Source organism: Neofelis nebulosa, chromosome 3, assembly GCF_028018385.1.
Source record: "Neofelis nebulosa isolate mNeoNeb1 chromosome 3, mNeoNeb1.pri, whole genome shotgun sequence".
Taxonomy (NCBI): Eukaryota; Metazoa; Chordata; class Mammalia; order Carnivora; family Felidae; genus Neofelis; species Neofelis nebulosa.
The window spans coordinates 26,257,955-26,277,698 of record NC_080784.1 but is presented as its reverse complement, the minus strand read 5'-3'; the positions used below and the strand labels follow the sequence as shown (position 1 = coordinate 26,277,698).

General features: G+C 42.5%; 1 protein-coding gene across 10 annotated transcripts in view; it reads right to left on the bottom strand.

Moving 5' to 3' along the window:
* DLC1 (DLC1 Rho GTPase activating protein) overlaps window positions 1-19,744 on the bottom strand; it is a 564,853-nt gene that overhangs the window by 27,043 nt on the left and 518,066 nt on the right. For all 10 annotated transcript variants that reach the window (XM_058720122.1, XM_058720125.1, XM_058720127.1 and 7 more), the window contains one exon: window positions 3,747-3,818. In XM_058720122.1, the coding sequence (XP_058576105.1) occupies window positions 3,747-3,818 (72 nt within the window). The remainder of the gene's footprint in view (window positions 1-3,746; window positions 3,819-19,744) is intronic.

Genomic DNA, 19,744 nt, shown 5'->3' with positions numbered 1-19,744 from the left:
AATTTCTAAACAGAAGAACAAAAGGACAGCCACCTTACTGCCACTGCTAATGCAATTATCTTTCCCTGTCTCCAGTGGAGCTGTGAATTGGATGCGATACAAGGGAGGTCCCTCCCCAGCCCTCCCTACCTCCAAGCACTTACGAAAGACAGAGATACTCTAAATGTTAATAGGTCAGAAATTCTCTCTAAGGGACAGACAGGCAACTCCACCATAATAAGCATGCACGATCACCAAGTACCTTTCAAAAAAGAAAGAAACAAGAAAAAAGGAGAAGGAATGCGAGATCTCTACAATGGAGGAATAATAAGATATTTTACACAGTCTAGCAATAAAATAATTCTGAATTCAGCTTCATGGGAAAATACCACACATTGAGTCTGGGCCACAATGAACAAGAGCAGGTAGTGTAAATTAGGTAATGAATTATTTTAGCTGAGTGAGCTAGGGAAATAAAGATGATCTCTATGGTCTCTGCCTGATTTCCTTCTGGGGAGTTCTCACCCACCCACTCCGTATCCCTCTTCAAGGCAACCTGCTGATCATGTCTAGCACTTCTGAGCTTACGAACTATACCTACTCTTAGCATGGGCTCACGGGCTTTGCTGATGTGTTAAAGAAGGTTGCCAGTGACCACTAGCTCTGCCTGAGAGCCCAATGCCACTTTCCAGTAAGAAGTCTGATTCCTATCACCCTAGAGGAAAAGACAGGTTTTACACTCACTATTTATTGTGAGAAGAGCCAGACATCCTTGGTGAAAATATTTCATTTCAACTGACTCTTTTAGAAATTTTGTCACATGATGGCATCCCCTTCCTTCTTCGGTGATGAAAAAGGTGTATTTTCTAAATGTAAATCAACCAAAATTACGTTTGCTTTTTGAGATTCTGGCAATCCCTTAAAAGTCCTCTTTGACGTCTGAATGACGCTTTTATTTTTATAGAATATGTAGCATTTACCACAGTGCTGGGCATCCCTGTTGGTGTAGAATTAATAGTGGTTTGTTGATTAGCTGAATGGATGATGGATGAATGAATGAGAGATATTTAGTGTCATCATCTCAGCAGAGTTGAGGAAACAGATGCTTCAGGTGGAAGAAGTCCTGTTGGTCATTTAATTTATTCTCAATTTAGGAATCACTTCACTATTCACCCAACATTTGCTTGCAAATTACCCATATAGATGGAGTTCACTGGTTCACAACTGTAATTTTTTATTATTTATTTATTTATTTATTTATTTATTTATTTTAAATATTTATTTTTGAGAGAGAGACAGAGTATGAGCGGGAGAGGGGCAGAGAGAGAGAGAGGGAAATACAGAATCTGAAGCAGGCTCCTGGCTCCACACTGTCAGCATGGAGCCTGATGCGGGGCTCAAACTCACGAACCGGGAGATCATGACCTGAGCCAAAGTGGGACGCTTAACTGATTGAGCTACCCAGGCACCCCCCTATTATTATTATTTTTTTTTTTTTAATTTTTTTTTTTTTTTCAACGTTTTTTATTTATTTTTGGGACAGAGAGAGACAGAGCATGAACGGGGGAGGGGCAGAGAGAGAGGGAGACACAGAATCGGAAACAGGCTCCAGGCTCCGAGCCATCAGCCCAGAGCCTGATGCGGGGCTCGAACTCACGGACCGCGAGATCGTGACCTGGCTGAAGTCGGACGCTTAACCGACTGCGCCACCCAGGCGCCCCCCCCTATTATTTTTTTGAGAGAGAGTGAGAGAGTGTGTGAGCATGCACCAGTGGGGGAGGGGCAGAGGGAGAGGGAGAATCTTAAGCAGGCTCCACGCTCAGCGTGAAGCCCGATGTGGGGCTCAGTCTCGCGACTGTGAGATCATGACCTGAGCCGAAATCAAGAGTCTGACGCTTAACCCACTGAGCCACCCAGGCGCGCCTGTAATTCTTTTTATTTTTATTATTATTTAAAATTTTTTTTTAATGTTTATTTATTTTTTGACAGAGAGAGAGAGAGAGAGAGAGAGACAGAGAGAGAGACAGAGAGAGCATGAGTGGGGGAGGGGCAGAGAGAGAGAGAGAGACACAGAATCCGAAGCAGGCTCCAGGCTCCGAGCTGTCAGCGCAGAGTCCGACGCGGGGACCGAACTCACAGGCTGCGAGATCATGACCTGAGCCGAAGTTGGACGCCCAACCGACTGAGCCACCCAGGTGCCCCTGTAATTCCTTTTAAATGATAACATGTACAGTATGATAAGAATCCCATGTAAATGAACAGCCTATTCCTTTCGCCACCTGCACGTATGCTCCACCCACACCTGGCACTGGAAGCTCAGGATGAGCCACACCTGAGGAGCCCTTCATCCTGGGCTGCAGCATCCCAGTAACCACTAATGGCACTGGTGACAAAATGAAAGAGTAAAAATCCAGCCTAGATCATCATCTTCTTTTTTTTTAAAGGTCCATTTTTCTTTCTTTTTTTTTTTTTAAATTTTTTTTAAATGTTTATTCATTTTTGAGACAGAGAGAGACAGAGCATGAACGGGGGAGGGTCACAGAGAGAGGGAGACACAGAATCTGAAACAGGCTCCAGGCTCTGAGCTGTCAGCACAGAGCCCGATGCGGGGCTCGATCTCACGGACTGCGAGATCATGACCTGAGCCGAAGTCGGATGCTTAACCGACCAAGCCACCCAGGCACCCCTAAAGGTCCATTTTTCTTAATTAAAAATGTGAATGCCACAGAAAAAATAATATTCACCAAATGACAGTCTTAAACAACAGTGAAAAGCCTAATTACAACCTGGGGGAATATATCTGCAACACATGACCAATGAAGGCTTACTAGAATGAATGAAGAGCTCTTACAAATCATTATGAAAAGTGCTATCAACTCACGAGAAAAATGGGGAACAGACATTCCACAGAAGAGCAAATGCATATGGCCAGATGATATGAAGAAACGAACATTACCATTCACGCTCAGGGAAACTGAAGTCAAAATACATTCACGTGATTGGCAAAAATTAAAGTCTGGCAAGATCAAGGGTTGAGAGCATGTGAACAGACAGAATCTTTATAGAATTACTGGTAGGGGTGAAAATCAGTATAAGCACATTTGAAAAATCTGCACTGTAAAACTGAACATACGTATTCTCCATCACCTAATAATTCTGCTTCTGCGTATTACAGACAAGACAGATTACTGCAGATGTACCACAAGAGTACTACGATGTACAAGAATGTTCCTAAGGCTACAGTTTATAAAAGTAAAACAGAAAAGGCTGAAATGCCCACCAATCGGAGAGTGAATGTGAATAAACTGCAGTCTACCCACACAACGGGCTATTTACACAGCAGTCAAAGCAAGTGACCTAGAGGGACCCACAGTATAGAAGAATCTTAACAATATACTAGTTAAGTGAAAAAAATTAAATCCTACAAGATTACATAGAGCATAATATCCTTTTTATAAGGGTAAAAGCAACTTTATAAAAATGTATTAGGAAAGTGCAAAAGGAAAATGACAAATACAAGTTTCAGGATGACCGTTATTTTGGGTAAGGGGAGTAGAGGGACCTAATGGGAGAAGATGTTAGTTGCATTATCATCATGGTCCTAGCTTTTGTTTTGAGTGATGAGGGTCTTATGACTTGCTACACTGTTTTCTTAATGAACTACTTTAATGAACACTAAAATGTCTGAAACTAAATCATAGATCAATAATATCATGAACCAAGGATATGATTGCGCCAGTTAAAAAAAAGTGGCATTGCCCGCTTACCTTCATAAAGCTGTGCGTACTGGGGGAAACCTGTTGCCCGTAGCCAATCACAAGCTTCCTTGGCTTCAATTTCTGTAATAGAACAGAAGAAAGACAGCAGTGTGAGTCATGTGGACCTCAGGATGCTTTCTTCCTTAACAAACTCTGATTTTGTTATAGAAGCAAAATAGGCCTATTGACAATGGATAAGCAAAATAAACATATACACATACATAAAAGCCACGTAATTCAAATGATTTAAATTATTATGCATCTCTTCAGACTTTAGAAAATGCACATAACAACCTGACTTTCCTTAAAAAATAAAAATGGGGTCTTAACAGTAGGTTACTATTCTGTACTGCTCCTGTGTTCTGGTTACAAATCAGTAGGAAAACAGGGCACAATGAGCAGTTTTAAGAGGGATTAAATAATTTTAAGCCCAGATGGTCTAACCTGGTTTACTCTTCACATCAACAAAAGGCCACCAAATACACGTGACACCCTGGAAGAGAACTAACCTGCCCAATGGAACAGACCTTCTGCCCCACAATGGGATGTGCAGAGAAGGTCCAGGTGCTGAGGCAATGTGCCTTTAGGTGCATCCAGCAGTAGAGACCCAGGCTGTCAGGTGACCCAGAGGGCATTAAGCCCATAAATCCCACAGTCTTGGCAGGCCAAAATGCCTAATAAAGCTCTGCTTCCCTGTGGTTAACATCTTGTAGATAGTATTGATAAACAGAAAGCCCAAGAGCACCTGACACACCGTGTTCAAACTCACTCAAGCACGTACTTACAATCCAGTTAAAACTGACTCACAGAGCAGGTCTGGGGCACACTCATTAGTTTCTCTGCTTGCACAAAGAATATTCTTTCAACTCTTCTTCCCACCTTCCACAGGCCATTAGAGTACTCAGTTATGTAAGGCGATTCACTCATTTATAGATGCCTCAACATTGACTAATTTATTCCAGATTCAAATCTTCATTAAGCATCTCTCCTCTGAGCCAGAGGGAGGCGGATAATCCATATTAGGAGAAGCATACATATCTTACTTTTGTCTAGTAACTTTACGGTTTCACAGCAGTTTTTCTCCTATTATTTCACGAATTCCTTGGCCTTTAAAGAAAGGTAATTTAGAACACTCAAATTCTTTAAAGCAAGTAGGGATGTCCGTATAGAGCACGCCAAAGCAAAAAACAACCTGCTATCTCCTGATGAGTTAGTCAATAAATACCTAAACTAAATCAATTAAGGCACTCGAGTGGAAAAAAATGACACGGCCAAGTTTACTTTCATGAATCTCTTCAGCGTAGTAATGAAAGCAGCATTATTAAACATGAGATTCAGGAGTGAATTCAGGACAGGAGGGAAAAGTGACATACATATATAAGAACCTCAATGTTTGCTCAGAATAGAAGAATATATAGAATTGTCCAGTTTGAATTACCTGTAGTTAACATTTTTTTCATGTATTCATATCCACACCTTGTCTCAGAAAGGGATTAAAGAAGCTTTACATAAAATCATAAAATAAACATTTTCTAGACAACTGTATTGCTGGAAAAACATAAAAGCTCGACGTTTTATTTAAAAGAAGAAGGAAACTTTTTTTCCTCTCTGTGACCCCTGTTCAAAGACAGACAAGGAAAGAAAAAAAGCTAAGTGTTTGTTTAAAAAAAATAACTCGCTTTTCCTGACTATTTAGAGGTATTTCCATTGAACAGATTGTTAGACTCTGAACAACAGATTGTTAAAAAGTAAATGTGCTTGCTCTCTTAATATTTTACTCAACAAGTGGTGAGTAACCAGAAATTCTCAACATCCATTCTTTTCTGACTTACATTGAGACATGACACTGGGTCAGCACACGCACAAAAGCCTGAATTAGACACACTTCACCGGCCAATATTGCTACCTATTTAGAGCATGTTTCTGATTTTCTTATTACAATGGCTTCCTGCCAAGAGGCATGTAAGATACAAGGCATTTTTCTAAAAAGCCTTCATATTTATTTATATAATACTTTACAAATTACCAGATGTTCTCACACATATTGCTCATTTAAGGCCCCCAGTGATTTCAGAAACCCAAAATACTTATTGCTATCTTGTCATTCTCTTAACTCACTCCCTACCACCAAGGAAATGAAAAGCCCCCACGTGACCACAGATTCATCTAAAAAGCTGTGTCCAAGTAGCCACACTTCTCAGGGCCACTTGGTTAGAAAGGAATGGTGTGAACAGGCAAACCTCTGCTTCTTCAGCAGATAATCTAGTTAAAGGCTTACAATGGCTAAAAAGCAGTATTTTCAAGAACTGCAGAGATCCAGGTATTTTACCTTCCTTTTCCTTACCCTAAACTAGACGAAAATGTGTCTTTCTTTCAGGTGTGAAACCATGGGAAATAGGAAAAGTCTGTATCACATCTAGCTTCCACTTAAGAATGTCCACTCGTGAACCCTTGGGTGAAGAACAACTGAAAACTCACTGCTCCTCTAGGCATCAGAATTAGAACACTGTAAAAACTGTAAAAAGTTGTCACTGGTTTTTTAATAAATGAAATAGTTACGGACTTCACTCCCACCCCTTTCCAATTACTGAGAGAAAATGGTAACAGTCTGATGTAAGTGCTGATTTGGGGGGAAAAAATCAGTATTTTCATTTTATTTAACGTGAAGTGAATACATATCTACATCCAAGTCGAGTAGAGAACACCCTTTCTGGTTTCGCCCCCGATCCAGTCCATTACTTTCCCTCTTGTCTCCCAACTAAAGCGCCACATCTCCAATTCTGTCCTCTCTCAGAGGAGAGAATCCTGGCTCATCGCACTTCCCAATCTATAGTGTTGATCTTGCTCTCTCTAACTTCACTAGAACTCCGCTGCTTGGAAAATCAAGTCTGAACACCTCTGCATGGTTTCCCCAGCTCTCCGGGAGGCATGCAGCCTGATTTTTCAGCTCTCTCTATTCACTCTCTCTCCCAGCGAAAGCAAACTCAGTGCTCATCTCCCCATATACCACTGTGACTTCCCGGCATGAAATGATCTTCCTTGTTCTCAGTGTCAAATTTCATGCATCCTTCAAGGCCTATCCCAAATGCTGCCTCCCAGATGCCTCCCTCCCGACAATTCTGTCAATGGCTAACTTTTTTTTTTTTTTTTTTTTTTTTAAAGAGAGAGACAGAGACAGAGCAGGAGCAGGGGAGGGGCAGAAAGAGAGGGAGACACGGAATGTGAAGCAGGCTCCAGGCTCTGAGCTGTCAGCACAGAGCCCGACGCGGGGCTCGAACTCACGAACTGTGAGATCGTGACCTGAGCCGAAGTCGGACGCTCAACCGACTGAGCCACCCAGGCGCCCCTCAATGGCTAACTTTTATTGAGTGCTTCATATGTGCATGACCCTGTCTAAGCATTAAAAGGCATATTAATTCATTTACTTTTCACATTGATCCTAAAACATGGATTACTAAAATCTCTATACAGACGAGGAAACAAGCAGAGAAATAAGTTCTTAAAATGAGTTTTCTTTACATTCAAATGCCACAGTGGAGACAGAACTAGGACTCACAGAAATGAGCAAGACAGGTTCTTCCCTTAAAAATATATATGTAACACTGAGCAACATTTAAAATATTAAAACCATTGGGGCGCCTGGGTGGCTCAGTCAGTTGAGCATCCGACTTCAGCTCAGGTCATGGTCTTGCCGTTCATGAGTTCAAGCCCCGCGTCGGGCTCTGTGCTAACAAACAGCTCAGAGCCTGGAGCCTGCTTCAGATTCTGTATCTCTCTCTCTCCCCCTCCCCTGCTCATGCTCTGCCTCTCTCTGTCTCTCAAAAATAACTAAATGTCGGGGCGCCTGGGTGGCGCAGTCGGTTGGGCGTCCGACTTCAGCCAGGTCACGATCTCGCGGTCCGTGAGTTCGAGCCCCGCGTCAGGCTCTGGGCTGATGGCTCGGAGCCTGGAGCCTGTTTCCGATTCTGTGTCTCCCTCTCTCTCTGCCCCTCCCCCGTTCATGCTCTGTCTCTCTCTGTCCAAAAATAAATAAAAAACGTTGAAAAAAAAAATTTAAAAAAAAAAAAAAAAATAACTAAATGTTAAAGAAATTAAAGAAAAATAAATAAAACATTAAAACCATGTATACATTGCATTACTTCAGTCACTAAATTCTCATGCCCATTTTTGGAGGTCTCTAACTGGCTCTAAAGGTATGACTTTTCCTTCAATATATGCAATTATGAGGATGATTTTTTTTAATATTTTTTATTTATTTTGAGACAGAGAGAGAGATGGGGGGGAGGGGGACAGGGGCATAGAGAGAGGGAGAGAGAGAATCCCAAGTAGGCTCCATGCTCAGAGTGGAACCTGCTGCGGGGCTCGATCCCATGAACTGTGAGGCCATGACTTGAGCCAAAATCAAGAGTTGGATGCTTAACCAACTGAACCACCCAGGCACCCTGAAGATGATTAAAAAAAAAAAAAATGTTAACGTTTATTTATTTTTGAGACAGAGAGAGACAGAGCATGAATGGGGGAGGGTCAGAGAGAGAGGGAGACACAGAATCTGAAACAGGCTCCAGGCTCTGAGCTGTCAGCACAGAGCCCGACGCGGGGCTCGAACTCATGAACCTTGAGATCATGACCTGAGCCGAAGTCAGATGCTTAACCGACTGAGCCACCCAGGCGCCCCTGAAGATGATTTTTTAAAAAACATTCTCTACTGGGCAAAAATGCCATCAGAAACCAAAAGCACAATGGAAATACAATGCTGCTTTAACGCCTGGGTTTTCTCTGAGCAAACAACAGACAAATGTGTTGAGGAAACAGGAAATATTTATTGGAAACAGCTTTAGTGGTTAGTTGTATAAAATGAATGAGGTCCAGGAGACCCCTTTGTGTAAGGCTGGGAACCATTAGTCCATATTTGCACATTTCCCGGCATGAAGGGATGACCCTGTCTTCCCCTTACCCTCAACAGTGAGTTAAACAGAAATTCCCAACCCCGTCATCATTCTGTTGAACTCACTGATCTTAACCAGTTGAGCAACAGTAATTGGGTTGAGATGTGATTACTTCCATCTTCTGTGTGCCCTACCTTCACAGTAGGAACTGTCAGGCTCCCTGCCTTCTTTGACAACAGGCTACCAAAATCAGGACTCAAGGCAAATGCCACAACTACATGGAATGTATCTCTTAAATAAAAGTCTAAGGAATTGGAAGAATACAAGAAAATTCAAGCACTTTCCAGATTCCTTGGATTCCCCCAAATATGACAGACCTGTGGGCAAAGATCAATGGAAATGTTGATGCTTTTACAGCCACAGAGAAACATATTAGCTGTGTGAAGGCAGGTGGTATTTTCTGATCCAAAACAAAATTCATTTCCCCACCCTGGTCACACAGATTGTTCCAATGGAAGAAGATTCTTTTTACCCATTTTCCAGCTACCATTGAGGTGGCCAATTTTACACGACTGTCGCACAGGCTTCATGGGGCAGCCCACCGGAGAAGCAAACCATGGCCTCAAAAACTTGATCTCAACGGCTGTCAGCCCTGGATGCAGTAGGCATCAGCTTAAGGAACTTTCTAAAACCATGAACCACCACCTACTCCCAGGTATTTGGATTTTCTCAGTCTAGGGAGGGTCTTTTAAAAAAAGCTCTTTAGGTAAATTTAAGGCTGGCCTGGATTGAGAACCACTGAGCCACACAATATTTCTCTGTATTCCGGTATCTGGACTCTTTCTCCCTGGATTATCCTAAGATCTCCCAACTGAATTCTGTGATAAGCTTTGCCCCTCCCTGCCCACAACAAATCTATCCTAGTCCAAGAGTCCCTGAGCCCCTGGATTCGCTTTTATGAAATACATAATTCATGATGTTACTCTCCTGCTTATAAGTCTTCACTGACTCTCCACCACCTTTCAGATACAGTCCAAACTCCTCGGCAGACCCACAACCTTCTTAATTTGGCCTCTGCCTTATGCATTTGTCTCCTGGAAGGCCTCCAAATGCAAGCTTTGCTCATCTTACTGAATTCCTTGAGGTTCCCAGGATGCATCATGCTCTCTCACACTGCAAGCTCTTAATCTGTTCTCCCCCTTACTCCTAAATTCTCCCTTCTCCACCCTGTCAACTTTTCTCTCCTACCTTTCCCACGCTGGGTGAGGTGCACCTACCCAAAGCTTCTTAATTCATTTATGTCCTGAAAGAGTACTTCTTCCATACTGGAAGTACAAATAGATTTGTTTGAAGGAAAAAAAAAAAAGAATCCATTAATATTTTCTTCCCTTCAGAAACAGACTGAGAACTATAATGCAAAACCCCTTCTCTTTGCAATTAATAATAAAAATAAATGTTAAACCTACACAACTGCCAAAGACTGGTTATCAGGATTTACCTCCGTAAAATGAATTTCTAGATGGCCTAAGTCAGATTGCAGAATGTATATAGTAATATTTATTACACTTTAATGTTATCTAATCACAGCCAAGATTGTGACTAGCAACTACATTCCTACCCTCAGGTGCCTAAAAGCATTCTAAACATCTGTTGTGCATATTCTGAAAGAAACCAGTTAGGAAGCTTCTGGAAGGCCAGTCGATACTAATTCAGTTTCTAAGTCTGTTTGGCCTAACAGGGGCGGACCCAAATCTACCTTCAGGAATATTCTGGTATAGTCATACATGTAAGTGAAGCCAATCATCCTTCATTTCCCCCCTTCACTCAGTAATTATTTACTGAACATCTCCTAAGTATGCTCCAGCTGTGCTCAGGGACAATCAGACAGAGGTTGCTGCCCAGAAGCAGGAAGCCAAATGGAAAGGTAATTCACAGTTGAGTACATAGTGTCCGATGATCCTCTACTAGGGAAAGAACTGGTTTCCTAAGGGCTACTCTAAGGTCTTTGGGTTTGTTAAGGCCCAAATGACCTGCTACAGAACACCAGTGAGTACTCATTTCACAGGTGAAACTACCTACAGCCCACATGCCCTAACTTCTTCATATACCCCATCTGTCACCCAATCTCCCTCGAGCTAACTGATCCAGCTATACTGGCCTCTTCCCACCCACCCCATACCCCTTTTCCTGCTTTATTTTTTCTCCTTCAAAAATATGTATTATGTTTACTTTCCCCTCTGTAAGCTCCAAAAGGGTGAGTTTCTTTGTCTACTTTGCTCTCTGGTACATCCTAAGCACCTACAGCAGCGTGGGGCACAAGGTAGTTGCTCAATAAATATTACACAGCCATGATATGACTTTTGTTCTAGGGAAGTGGTTTTCCTATTTTTTCTGACTAGGATCCATGATAAGAAATACATTTTACATTATAACCTGGTACACAAATGTATGTATACATGCGCACACACACACACATTCACGTATACAAACACACGTGTCTGTACCAGCATACGCAGAACTGAAACAAGTTTCACCAAATAACACTTAAAATTAGTTATGCAGTCTTACATTTTTCAATTCCATTTAAAAAAGTAGTTATGTTACTCACCAAAGCCACCAGTTTGAAATGTATTATTCTCACACCATAGTTTTTTCTTACAAAGGAAGGAAGGGAGGAAGGAAGGAAAAGAGACAGAGAGAAAGGAAAAGGAAAGAAGGAAGGAAGGGGGAGAGAGAGGGAAAAAAAAGAAAAGAAAAGAGAAAGAAGGAAGGAAGGAAGAGTAAACTAAGAACTAACATGTAGTACGGAGGAGAATGTGATGAGGCACAGGAAAGACATGTATGAATTCAGAGGTGGGAGGAGGCTGCTTGGGCACATGATCTATGCTCAGCCTTCAAGGAGGCTAACATAATCTCCTATGTAAGAGTGGATGGGGGAGAGAAGATTCCAAGTAAAGGTGGAGGGGTGGTCAAGCACAGGAGTTTGTGAAAGGATGCTAATCGGTCCCATGTACCGTAACACTGACAAAGGAAGGGAGGCATGAAGTGGAAAGCAGGTTCTCCCACAGAGCACATACAGGCATCTCCTTAGCCTGATTACCCAAAGAGCAGCCAACATTATTTCTTCAGATGTAAAACAGTTTTGTTTTAGAAAATATAAAACTTTCTAATAATCCATCACACCAAAATGGCAATTACCTGCAACAGGTCAGGAAAACAGGTTCAGGAAAGAATGCATTGCTTTGTTAAGTAGCCTTGAGAAAATAATCTGTCTGGACCAGCTTCCTCATCTGTAAAACCTGGGATTGCCATAGGCTTTGTAAACTCCCCAGGTTTCTGACTCTCAGATCTTTTTTATGCCAATTTCCTCTGCTCTCTAAGACAACCTTTAGAATAGGTTCCGTCGCTACTGTTAAGCTTTCAGATTTATCACCAATTACACGGAGGCATTTTTCTTCCCTCAAAAAACTGGATCATTAGTAACTGCTGTAAATTCCCCAATTTTGCAGATTTACTGAAGCTTATTGCTAAAATTTGTAATTTGGTTCTTAACGGATCAGTTCCTTGATTTGCCTCGTGATGCCTGTGTTCATATTATAGGGAACCCAAAACCCTAGATATTTTTGCTTATTTGTGTGTCTACAGCCCTCAAACTAAAAAATTCATCTTTATAGGAGGAACATGCTTAGAAAACCCATAGAAAACCTTGAGTTTTACTCTGTTTACTGAGCTTTTATGTTCATGCTTTGCCAACAGTAGCATCCTGACTTCTACAGAATCAGTGAGTTGGGTGCTGAAATGCTTCTTGGAGCTTCTCTCATCTTTTTTCTTCACCAGTGAGGAAGCTGGTTCAGAGTTTAGGTAATTTGCCGAAGGTTCTAGAACTGCCCTGCTCTCCCAGGCTAGTGCACTTTCTGCATACTTTGACTGCCTGGAAAGATTACTCTCACTTTTAAATCATCAGACTGTTTTTCAGTACAAGCAAAAACTGCAAGGTTTGGAAAGTTTGCTTTTTAAGTTTTCCCTTCCTTTCTTCCTTCCTTCCTTTCTTCCTTCCTTCCTTCCTTCCTTCCTTCCTTCCTTCCTTCCTTCCTTCCTCCCTCCCTCCCTCCCTCCCTCCCTCCTTTCTTTCTTTCTTTCTTTCTCTCTCTCTTTCTTTCTCTCTCTCTTTCTTTCTTTCTTTCTTTCTTTCTTTCTTTCTTTCTTTCTTTCTTTCTTTCTTTCTCTTTCTTTCTTTCCCTCTCCTGCTTGAGGTCTGGTGGCAGATCTGTTGCTTTCTAATAAAGAACATTCCTAGAAATAATGTAAACGGGGAAAAAGGACCCATTTTTCCCCCAGTGATGTGATGACAACTTAATATAAGGTTTTGCCTTAAAAAAAGGAAACCATGAGAGACGCACCCTGCAAGCCTATACCTGGTATTATGCACATGAAGAGACACTCCAGCAATGCAGAAATTAAATCAATTGACATCCCCTTTGGGGATCATTTAGTTCAAGTGTTTACAAAATACTGTTTTATCACATCAAAAAATATGTGCTCATCCCTCCCAAAGGCAAACAGCTCTGCATTAATTTGAGCCCATGGTTGACATGGCTCTCTCAGGTATCCAGACTTAAACTGACCCAGTTATTTCCAGGAACAGAAAATATCTTTCAGCTAATCAAAAACTGGCACTTACTACCCAGCACAAATGAAAATAAACTATTAAGGAAATGGATACAGCATCACCACATTTTTCTATTTCCTTTCTATGTGGGGTTGGATTAAAAACCCTTTGGTTTACATACAAGCATGCACCCACATTTCTAGTATTCTGTATCAAATACTTATGCATTTGCAACCATGCATTGCTAAGAAAAATGATTTGAAATAGCTCTTAAAATACTAAACCCTTTAAAGATAATAATTGCATAGATTAAGAAGCCAATTTCAAGGAAGGAAACAATCTAAATAACATACTTTTAAGGGCTCTTATTTTTCTGAGTCTCATTTTTTCATAAAATGAAGCAGATGTTTTAAGATTATATAATCCACTTCCTTTGTAACTTATGATTCAAGGCAAAATACCTAGTTATAAACCTAAAGTAGCCAATCCCCCCATCTCCATGATGAAAGGTTCGCAGGCACATCAATTCTTTCATTACATGTTAGCAAAGTTTATTCTACTAAGTAACCTCCAACCCCAATCTTTGGTTTTGTCCCAAGTTCTATAGTGCCATACGGCAGGAAATAGAAATACTGTGCAAATGGCAGTAAATTAGAAATAGAGGGAATAGTAAGGAATTCTAAAGAAACTGTCCACTCAGGTTTTAGTCCATTCTGACAGCAAGAAAAAAGAAAAGCAAGAACATAATGAAGCATCATGTTTCCCTACACAAAGACCAATGAAAATAAAAAACATGGAAGCAACTAGTAAATAGAGCGGCTGTTAGGCATTCCTATGTCTAACCTCAAACAGAAAACACTATTGGATTTGATGTTCTCAGTTTTGTGCCACAAAGTGTAAGAAAAAATTAGGACTACTGTCTTCTAGGTCAGCTAAAGAATTATTTTCATTAAAAATGCTGGTGACAACCAGTCCCCCAGACACACACAATCTAATGGTCAAAGCTGGTTCCGATACATCTCTTTAGTTTAGGAAGGCTTCCGGTTTTATATGGATACATTTTCCTACAAACACATTAAGATCCTCATTTTGTTGCTATAATCCATTTTGTTCACACACACAGGCAGGAAGAGGTCTGAAGCACATATGACCTTGGACTAGTCACTGAATTTCCAGGCATCTCGGCTGCCCCTCACCAGGGAAAAGGCAATGTTTTTCCAGGCTGCCTTTGCAAAGTTCGGGAATTTCCCATGAAATGACTTAGAAATGTGCGTGCATCACGGAAGATCTGTTTTTCGTGCTATCTTTGAAAATGGGAGTTGTAAGGAGACTGTCCCCTTGTGAGTTTATAGTTTCTCCAGACTCGGGAGTGAAGATGATTTCAGAATTTTAGCGTCTTCTATCTACTCTGTCACCTGTGTGTGACAAAGGGCAAAGCATGGCTGTAGTGCAGCTCAGTCATGGGCCACAGGCCATCTCACCTCCGAGGTCCCTTCCTCCATGGCTTCCTCAGCGCTGCAGCCTGGGAAATGCTACAACCTCAGGGTGTGGAAAACTTCTGTCCCTCAGACATCCTCTAGAGACTCCTGCAAGAAGGAAGGCGCCTTTCTGACAAGCTTCAGGAAGCAGCCTGCAATCCTCTCTGCGGGACACTCAAAGGTGGGGCGGGAAGAGAACAAAATGTGGATGGGAGGTGTCAAAGGCATCTGAGGACTCCAGCTTCACTGACCTCAGCCTTCAGTTCGTTTTTGATTTTCCTCCTGGGGACAGGAGGGGGGTAAGACATGAAAAGGCCACCAAGCAGAGGTTTATATGAATGGAAAGGGAGTATACTTTCTACTATGACACTCAGTTCAGCAGCAAAATAAAAAAACAAAAACAAAAACAAAAACAAAACAAGGATGAATGCCTAAGAGAAATCAATTCCCTCAATTCCCGCTTTAATGCTAGCAAGGACATTTCCAACAACATTATCTCTTAATAGGCAGTCATTTTCAAGATGCTGCTCAAATGTTTTCACTGACATCTGGAAGAGAATTTTCCCTTAGAAATATTATTTTAAAATACTTTCCCTGAAGAGAGCATTATTCACTATAGTCCATGGAAGCTAGAAAATGGAATCCCAGATTCCTTCCCCAAATGTTAAAGACAAAGGCTCAAGTCTCCATTCACTGCGCCCCAGAGGGGGGAACACAGAAACCACTAATTTGTCAGCTTTGGACCCTAAGATTACAGCCCTATGTGAGTCCCTTAGGACACTGCAAAGTAACTGCAAGGCTCTACACAGCCACCAAATACTGTTTCCTAAACTGAATCAACTCAAGCCAAGCCTATCTCCCTAAATTGCACGTGACAGCCATGCACACCTGGTTGGAATCCTAGCTCTGCCACGTATAGCCAGTGACCTTCCGCAAGGAATGGAACTCTCCCGAGCCTCGGATTCCTCATCTGTAAAAGGGGAATAATCACATGGGTCTTTCTGGAAACGCCGAGGTGAAGGTTAAACGTGCAATAAGGGCAAAGTACGTGAGAAATTTTAGCTTCTATAATATTATTACTCTCCTGTCAAAAGTCTGTGGGTTTTTTACAAAAATTAAAAAGGAGCGTTCATACTAGAGAAGGGTGACTATTCCCTGTGAGAGACGATAAGACTATACACACTAATATACACGCAAGCCTTTCTTCCCGTGCACCACAGCAAGGAAGGTATAGTGAAAAAAATGTTAAAACAGAGTAGACCTAATTAAAGAATCCCCAGCAGGACCACTCCCTACTCCTTATCATTGATCATGATAATCCTTAACAACAACACAGGATCGCACAAGGAAAAGGGCAGACAGACAGGAAGAGCCCTTCTCGGCTGGGAATCTTCCCCCCTTTCCATTAATTAGATTTCTGACTAATTTGAGGTTGAAAGAAAACACCACTGATTGCACTCCTACCAGCAACCCACTCCCATAAAGCAAATTTTAATCTTACAGCACTGTCTTTCTTAAAAGAGGAATGACCCACAAGTCTCGGAATTCCTGATAGAAGGACAATTGTGAACACCGCTCCAGAAAAGCATTTTCCTCTTAATTTCACAAGAGGAACTGGGGACTGCGCTTTTTGAGGACACGGTGTTTGGATGTTAACGCTTTATGGTTGGGCATTAGTTCCCCCTGATAACCACAGCAAGGAACTACTTGCTAGGTCCTAACCACTTTTGAGGTCCTAAATGCCATGCACATCATTCCTTTGCATGGTATCCCCACAACTCCAGAGTTTAAGGACAAATCCTGTTAAAATGAGCACTCGATGAAACTCAGGAATCACCACGTTTAGAAATTAAATTCTCTCCTCTACTGGATCCCAACTCTTAGACTTCTAATCACTGAACTATGCGAACAAAAAATCAAGATCACCTTTCTCCCCAGGTCTGCTTTATAATTTTGAGAACAGGCTTGGCATGACGTGAGCCTTGATGTCCATTACACATCGGGGCCAGGTTTGACTATGGTGTTCTAAAGCTCTAAGAATTCGGTCTTTAGTGATCTGGCAATATCCAGAGAGGAAGGGGAAACATCTGAAGTTATTTTTACTTTTGCAAGTCTTCTGGCTGTACAGGGAAAATGCTAGGGTGGGTCAAGTATTGTCTGGAGCCCTTCAGGGGCTTTTTTTTTTTTTTTTTTTTGCATGGCCTCATTTCCGTCTTCCTGTTGCTAGGAAGGAGAGTTAAGCATGAGAAACTCGTGTTTACAATACTGGACCATCCTGTCCAGCACAAGGCTCTCTTCAAAAATGCACGATTCACTTCACCCACTGTACTTTGGATGCCCCCATTCTTCTGGACCAAATCGCCCTTTCCTGAATATTTTCAAATAGCATATTTACCTGCCTCGGTCATAAAAATAACCACTCTCATGTTAACATTGCATCATGGCTTAAAATCTCCACAGGGACACCAAGGGAAAGTCAAGTACTTATTTTTGTATTTCGAACCACCTCTTGGAATCCCACCAAGACTCTGACTGGAGGGCATCTTCATGCGGCCTCCCATATCCCCTCTAAGCCCCATGCTGGTTAAGAGTTTAAGTACTACATACATTTTTTCACTCACTTTACAGTCATAACTCGTTTAATCGTAACATGTTTTCCTATTAATCTGGTATATTTTCCAAAAGCAACCAAATATCCCTTTTTAATGGAAAAACACCCTTAAATTTTGCTTAGTTCTTTGAACTATAGTATTGAACAATAACAAAATAAGAAACAAAAAAAGGCTTTAGGTTAAAGGGCAATTGGCCTCTCACCTTCCCTCCACAAGTCTAGGAAAATCCTCTGGCTGACCTAATGGATGAAAACCTGGAACACTGCCTTCAATTGGCCATAGTCAATTGCTTAACTGTTCGACCTTTTCACTCTGAAGGAGTAAGTGGTGTTTCTCATAAGATCTAAAATTGGTAAGTTAAAGTCACAGATTAAGTCACTGAAACCATATTTCTCATCCACTCTAGGGAAAGATTCAAGTGGGAAGCTACTTATTTTGATCCTGTGGAGTCAGGAAACAAAGTCAGTCCCTGTTCTTGAGTTTGTGGCCAGCTTGGTGTGTAAGGTGTCACTCAGCTAGAAGTAAAATAAAATCTCTTTTTTAATTTTTATTCTTTTGGTCAAAAGCAAACTTTTAGAGCAGCTGGGAGAGAAAGTCCGTCTGCTGTGCTTCATTTTAAACACTGAACAGTAGTGCTAATGAAAAAAATATGCAGCCAGGCTCGGGCCACGCTGTAAATCTGGCGTGCCACAATAAAAAGTTAATACATGCAATTGCCAACATTTTCTCAGAAAATGTCTTGAAATAACTTCTGAACGCACATCTGCTAGCTATTTGACACTCATTCCCCAGGACTTCAGTTCTTCTATTAGGGGGGCTGTTGACTTTCAGGGCACCCTTCTGGCCATCTGCTGCAGTCTGCAAGCCAAGATGGCACTGGGTGCCTCCATTAATTCCACACTTATGGTCTGCAAATTATCTCTGTGGAGGACCAGCCTGCAGTCCAGATGGATGCCGAATTAGTCAACCTCTTGGAGCTGCTGATAGATTTACATTCAGAGTTCTGCTGGGCTATTATTTTCCCTCATCCCTTCGGCAAACAGAGTTTGGAAAAAAAAAATGTAATCTGAGACTCAGTATTCTACCTTCACCAGAGCTGTGATTTTTTTCTACCCAAATGCGTCATACATGCCACTCTCACGAATCTTTCTGTAGTGGAGGGCTGTGCCTAGGCTGCTTTGCTCCACCGCACCAACGAGGGCCGAAAGAGCTTCCGAATCCTGAGAATGAACCCTTTGCTATGTTGGGTGTAAAAAGGCTCACTCAACACTAGGGTGAGGCAAGGTTTTCTTCGCCGAGGTGCAGATTAATAACTATATGCAGGCGTTTCCTTCCACAGTGATCAGCACAAATTGGGTATTTGTGAACCATCAATACCAGGCACGGTACTAAACGCTTGTATTAGCTTATTTGATCCCCACAACCTTCTCGCGTGGTAAATACAGTTATTACCCCTGAGATGCAGACGAAGGAGGTGCAGAGAGGTCTCAACACTTCCCAGATGCGCCCAGCGAGCAGGCTGCGGACCTAGGGTTCCTACTTCGCCAGGCTCACCCTGGTCTGTTTTGATTCCCCTCGCACGCAACAGGGGATGTACGCTGGAAAAATGAGCGGATTTGCATAATCTGCAAATTACACGTGGCAGGGCCAATTTGCTGTGGCCAGGGGAGAAACTCCTTCGGAAGGATCAAAGTCTCAGCCGGTGACGTCGGAGATGGGGACAGGGACACAGAGGCAGCGTGGGGCAGCGTTCCCAAAGGCCGTGACTTCGCTACGCAAAAAGTCGGGCGTGCTTCCTTCCTTCCTTCCTCTCGCCGGCCCAGGGACTCGCCCCGCGCTGGCGCCTCCTCCGGAGACAAGGGCGTGGGCATCTCCACCCCGCATTTTAGGAAACCCGATTCAACGCCCCAGCACGTGAAGGCACCCGGCAACCTTCCCAGCAGGCGCCCCTCACACGTAAGCCAAGGGGCTTGCAACCCTCTCCAGGGGCCAGCAGCCACCAAAACCCTTTCTAAGTCTGAATTACTTTCCAGCATTGAAAATATTTGAGCAAAAACCGTTTGAAATTAGAACGATAATTTTTCCTCAATTTACTTTCAAGCAGTTAAAAAAAACAACCATTTTCAAGGGTCACTGCGGCCTGAACATGCCCAGATAATAAACTCTCAGGGAGTCCACACCGATTTCGGACTTGCATAGTGAAGGGCTGTAGTCACGGAGCCCCGAACGTCCCCGGAAAGGCGGTCGCGCAGCGCCTCTGGGAACCAGAGCCCTTCGCCTGGGACTTAGAGCAGGGCCGCCGGCGCGGGCGGGCTGGCAGCCGGCCCTCCGTGTGCCCCCTCCGGGTGTGCACCCGCAGCCCCAGCGGGAAGTTAGCGTGGGCTTCAGTTCATTAGTCGCGGTTGCCCCCGGCCCCCAGCCC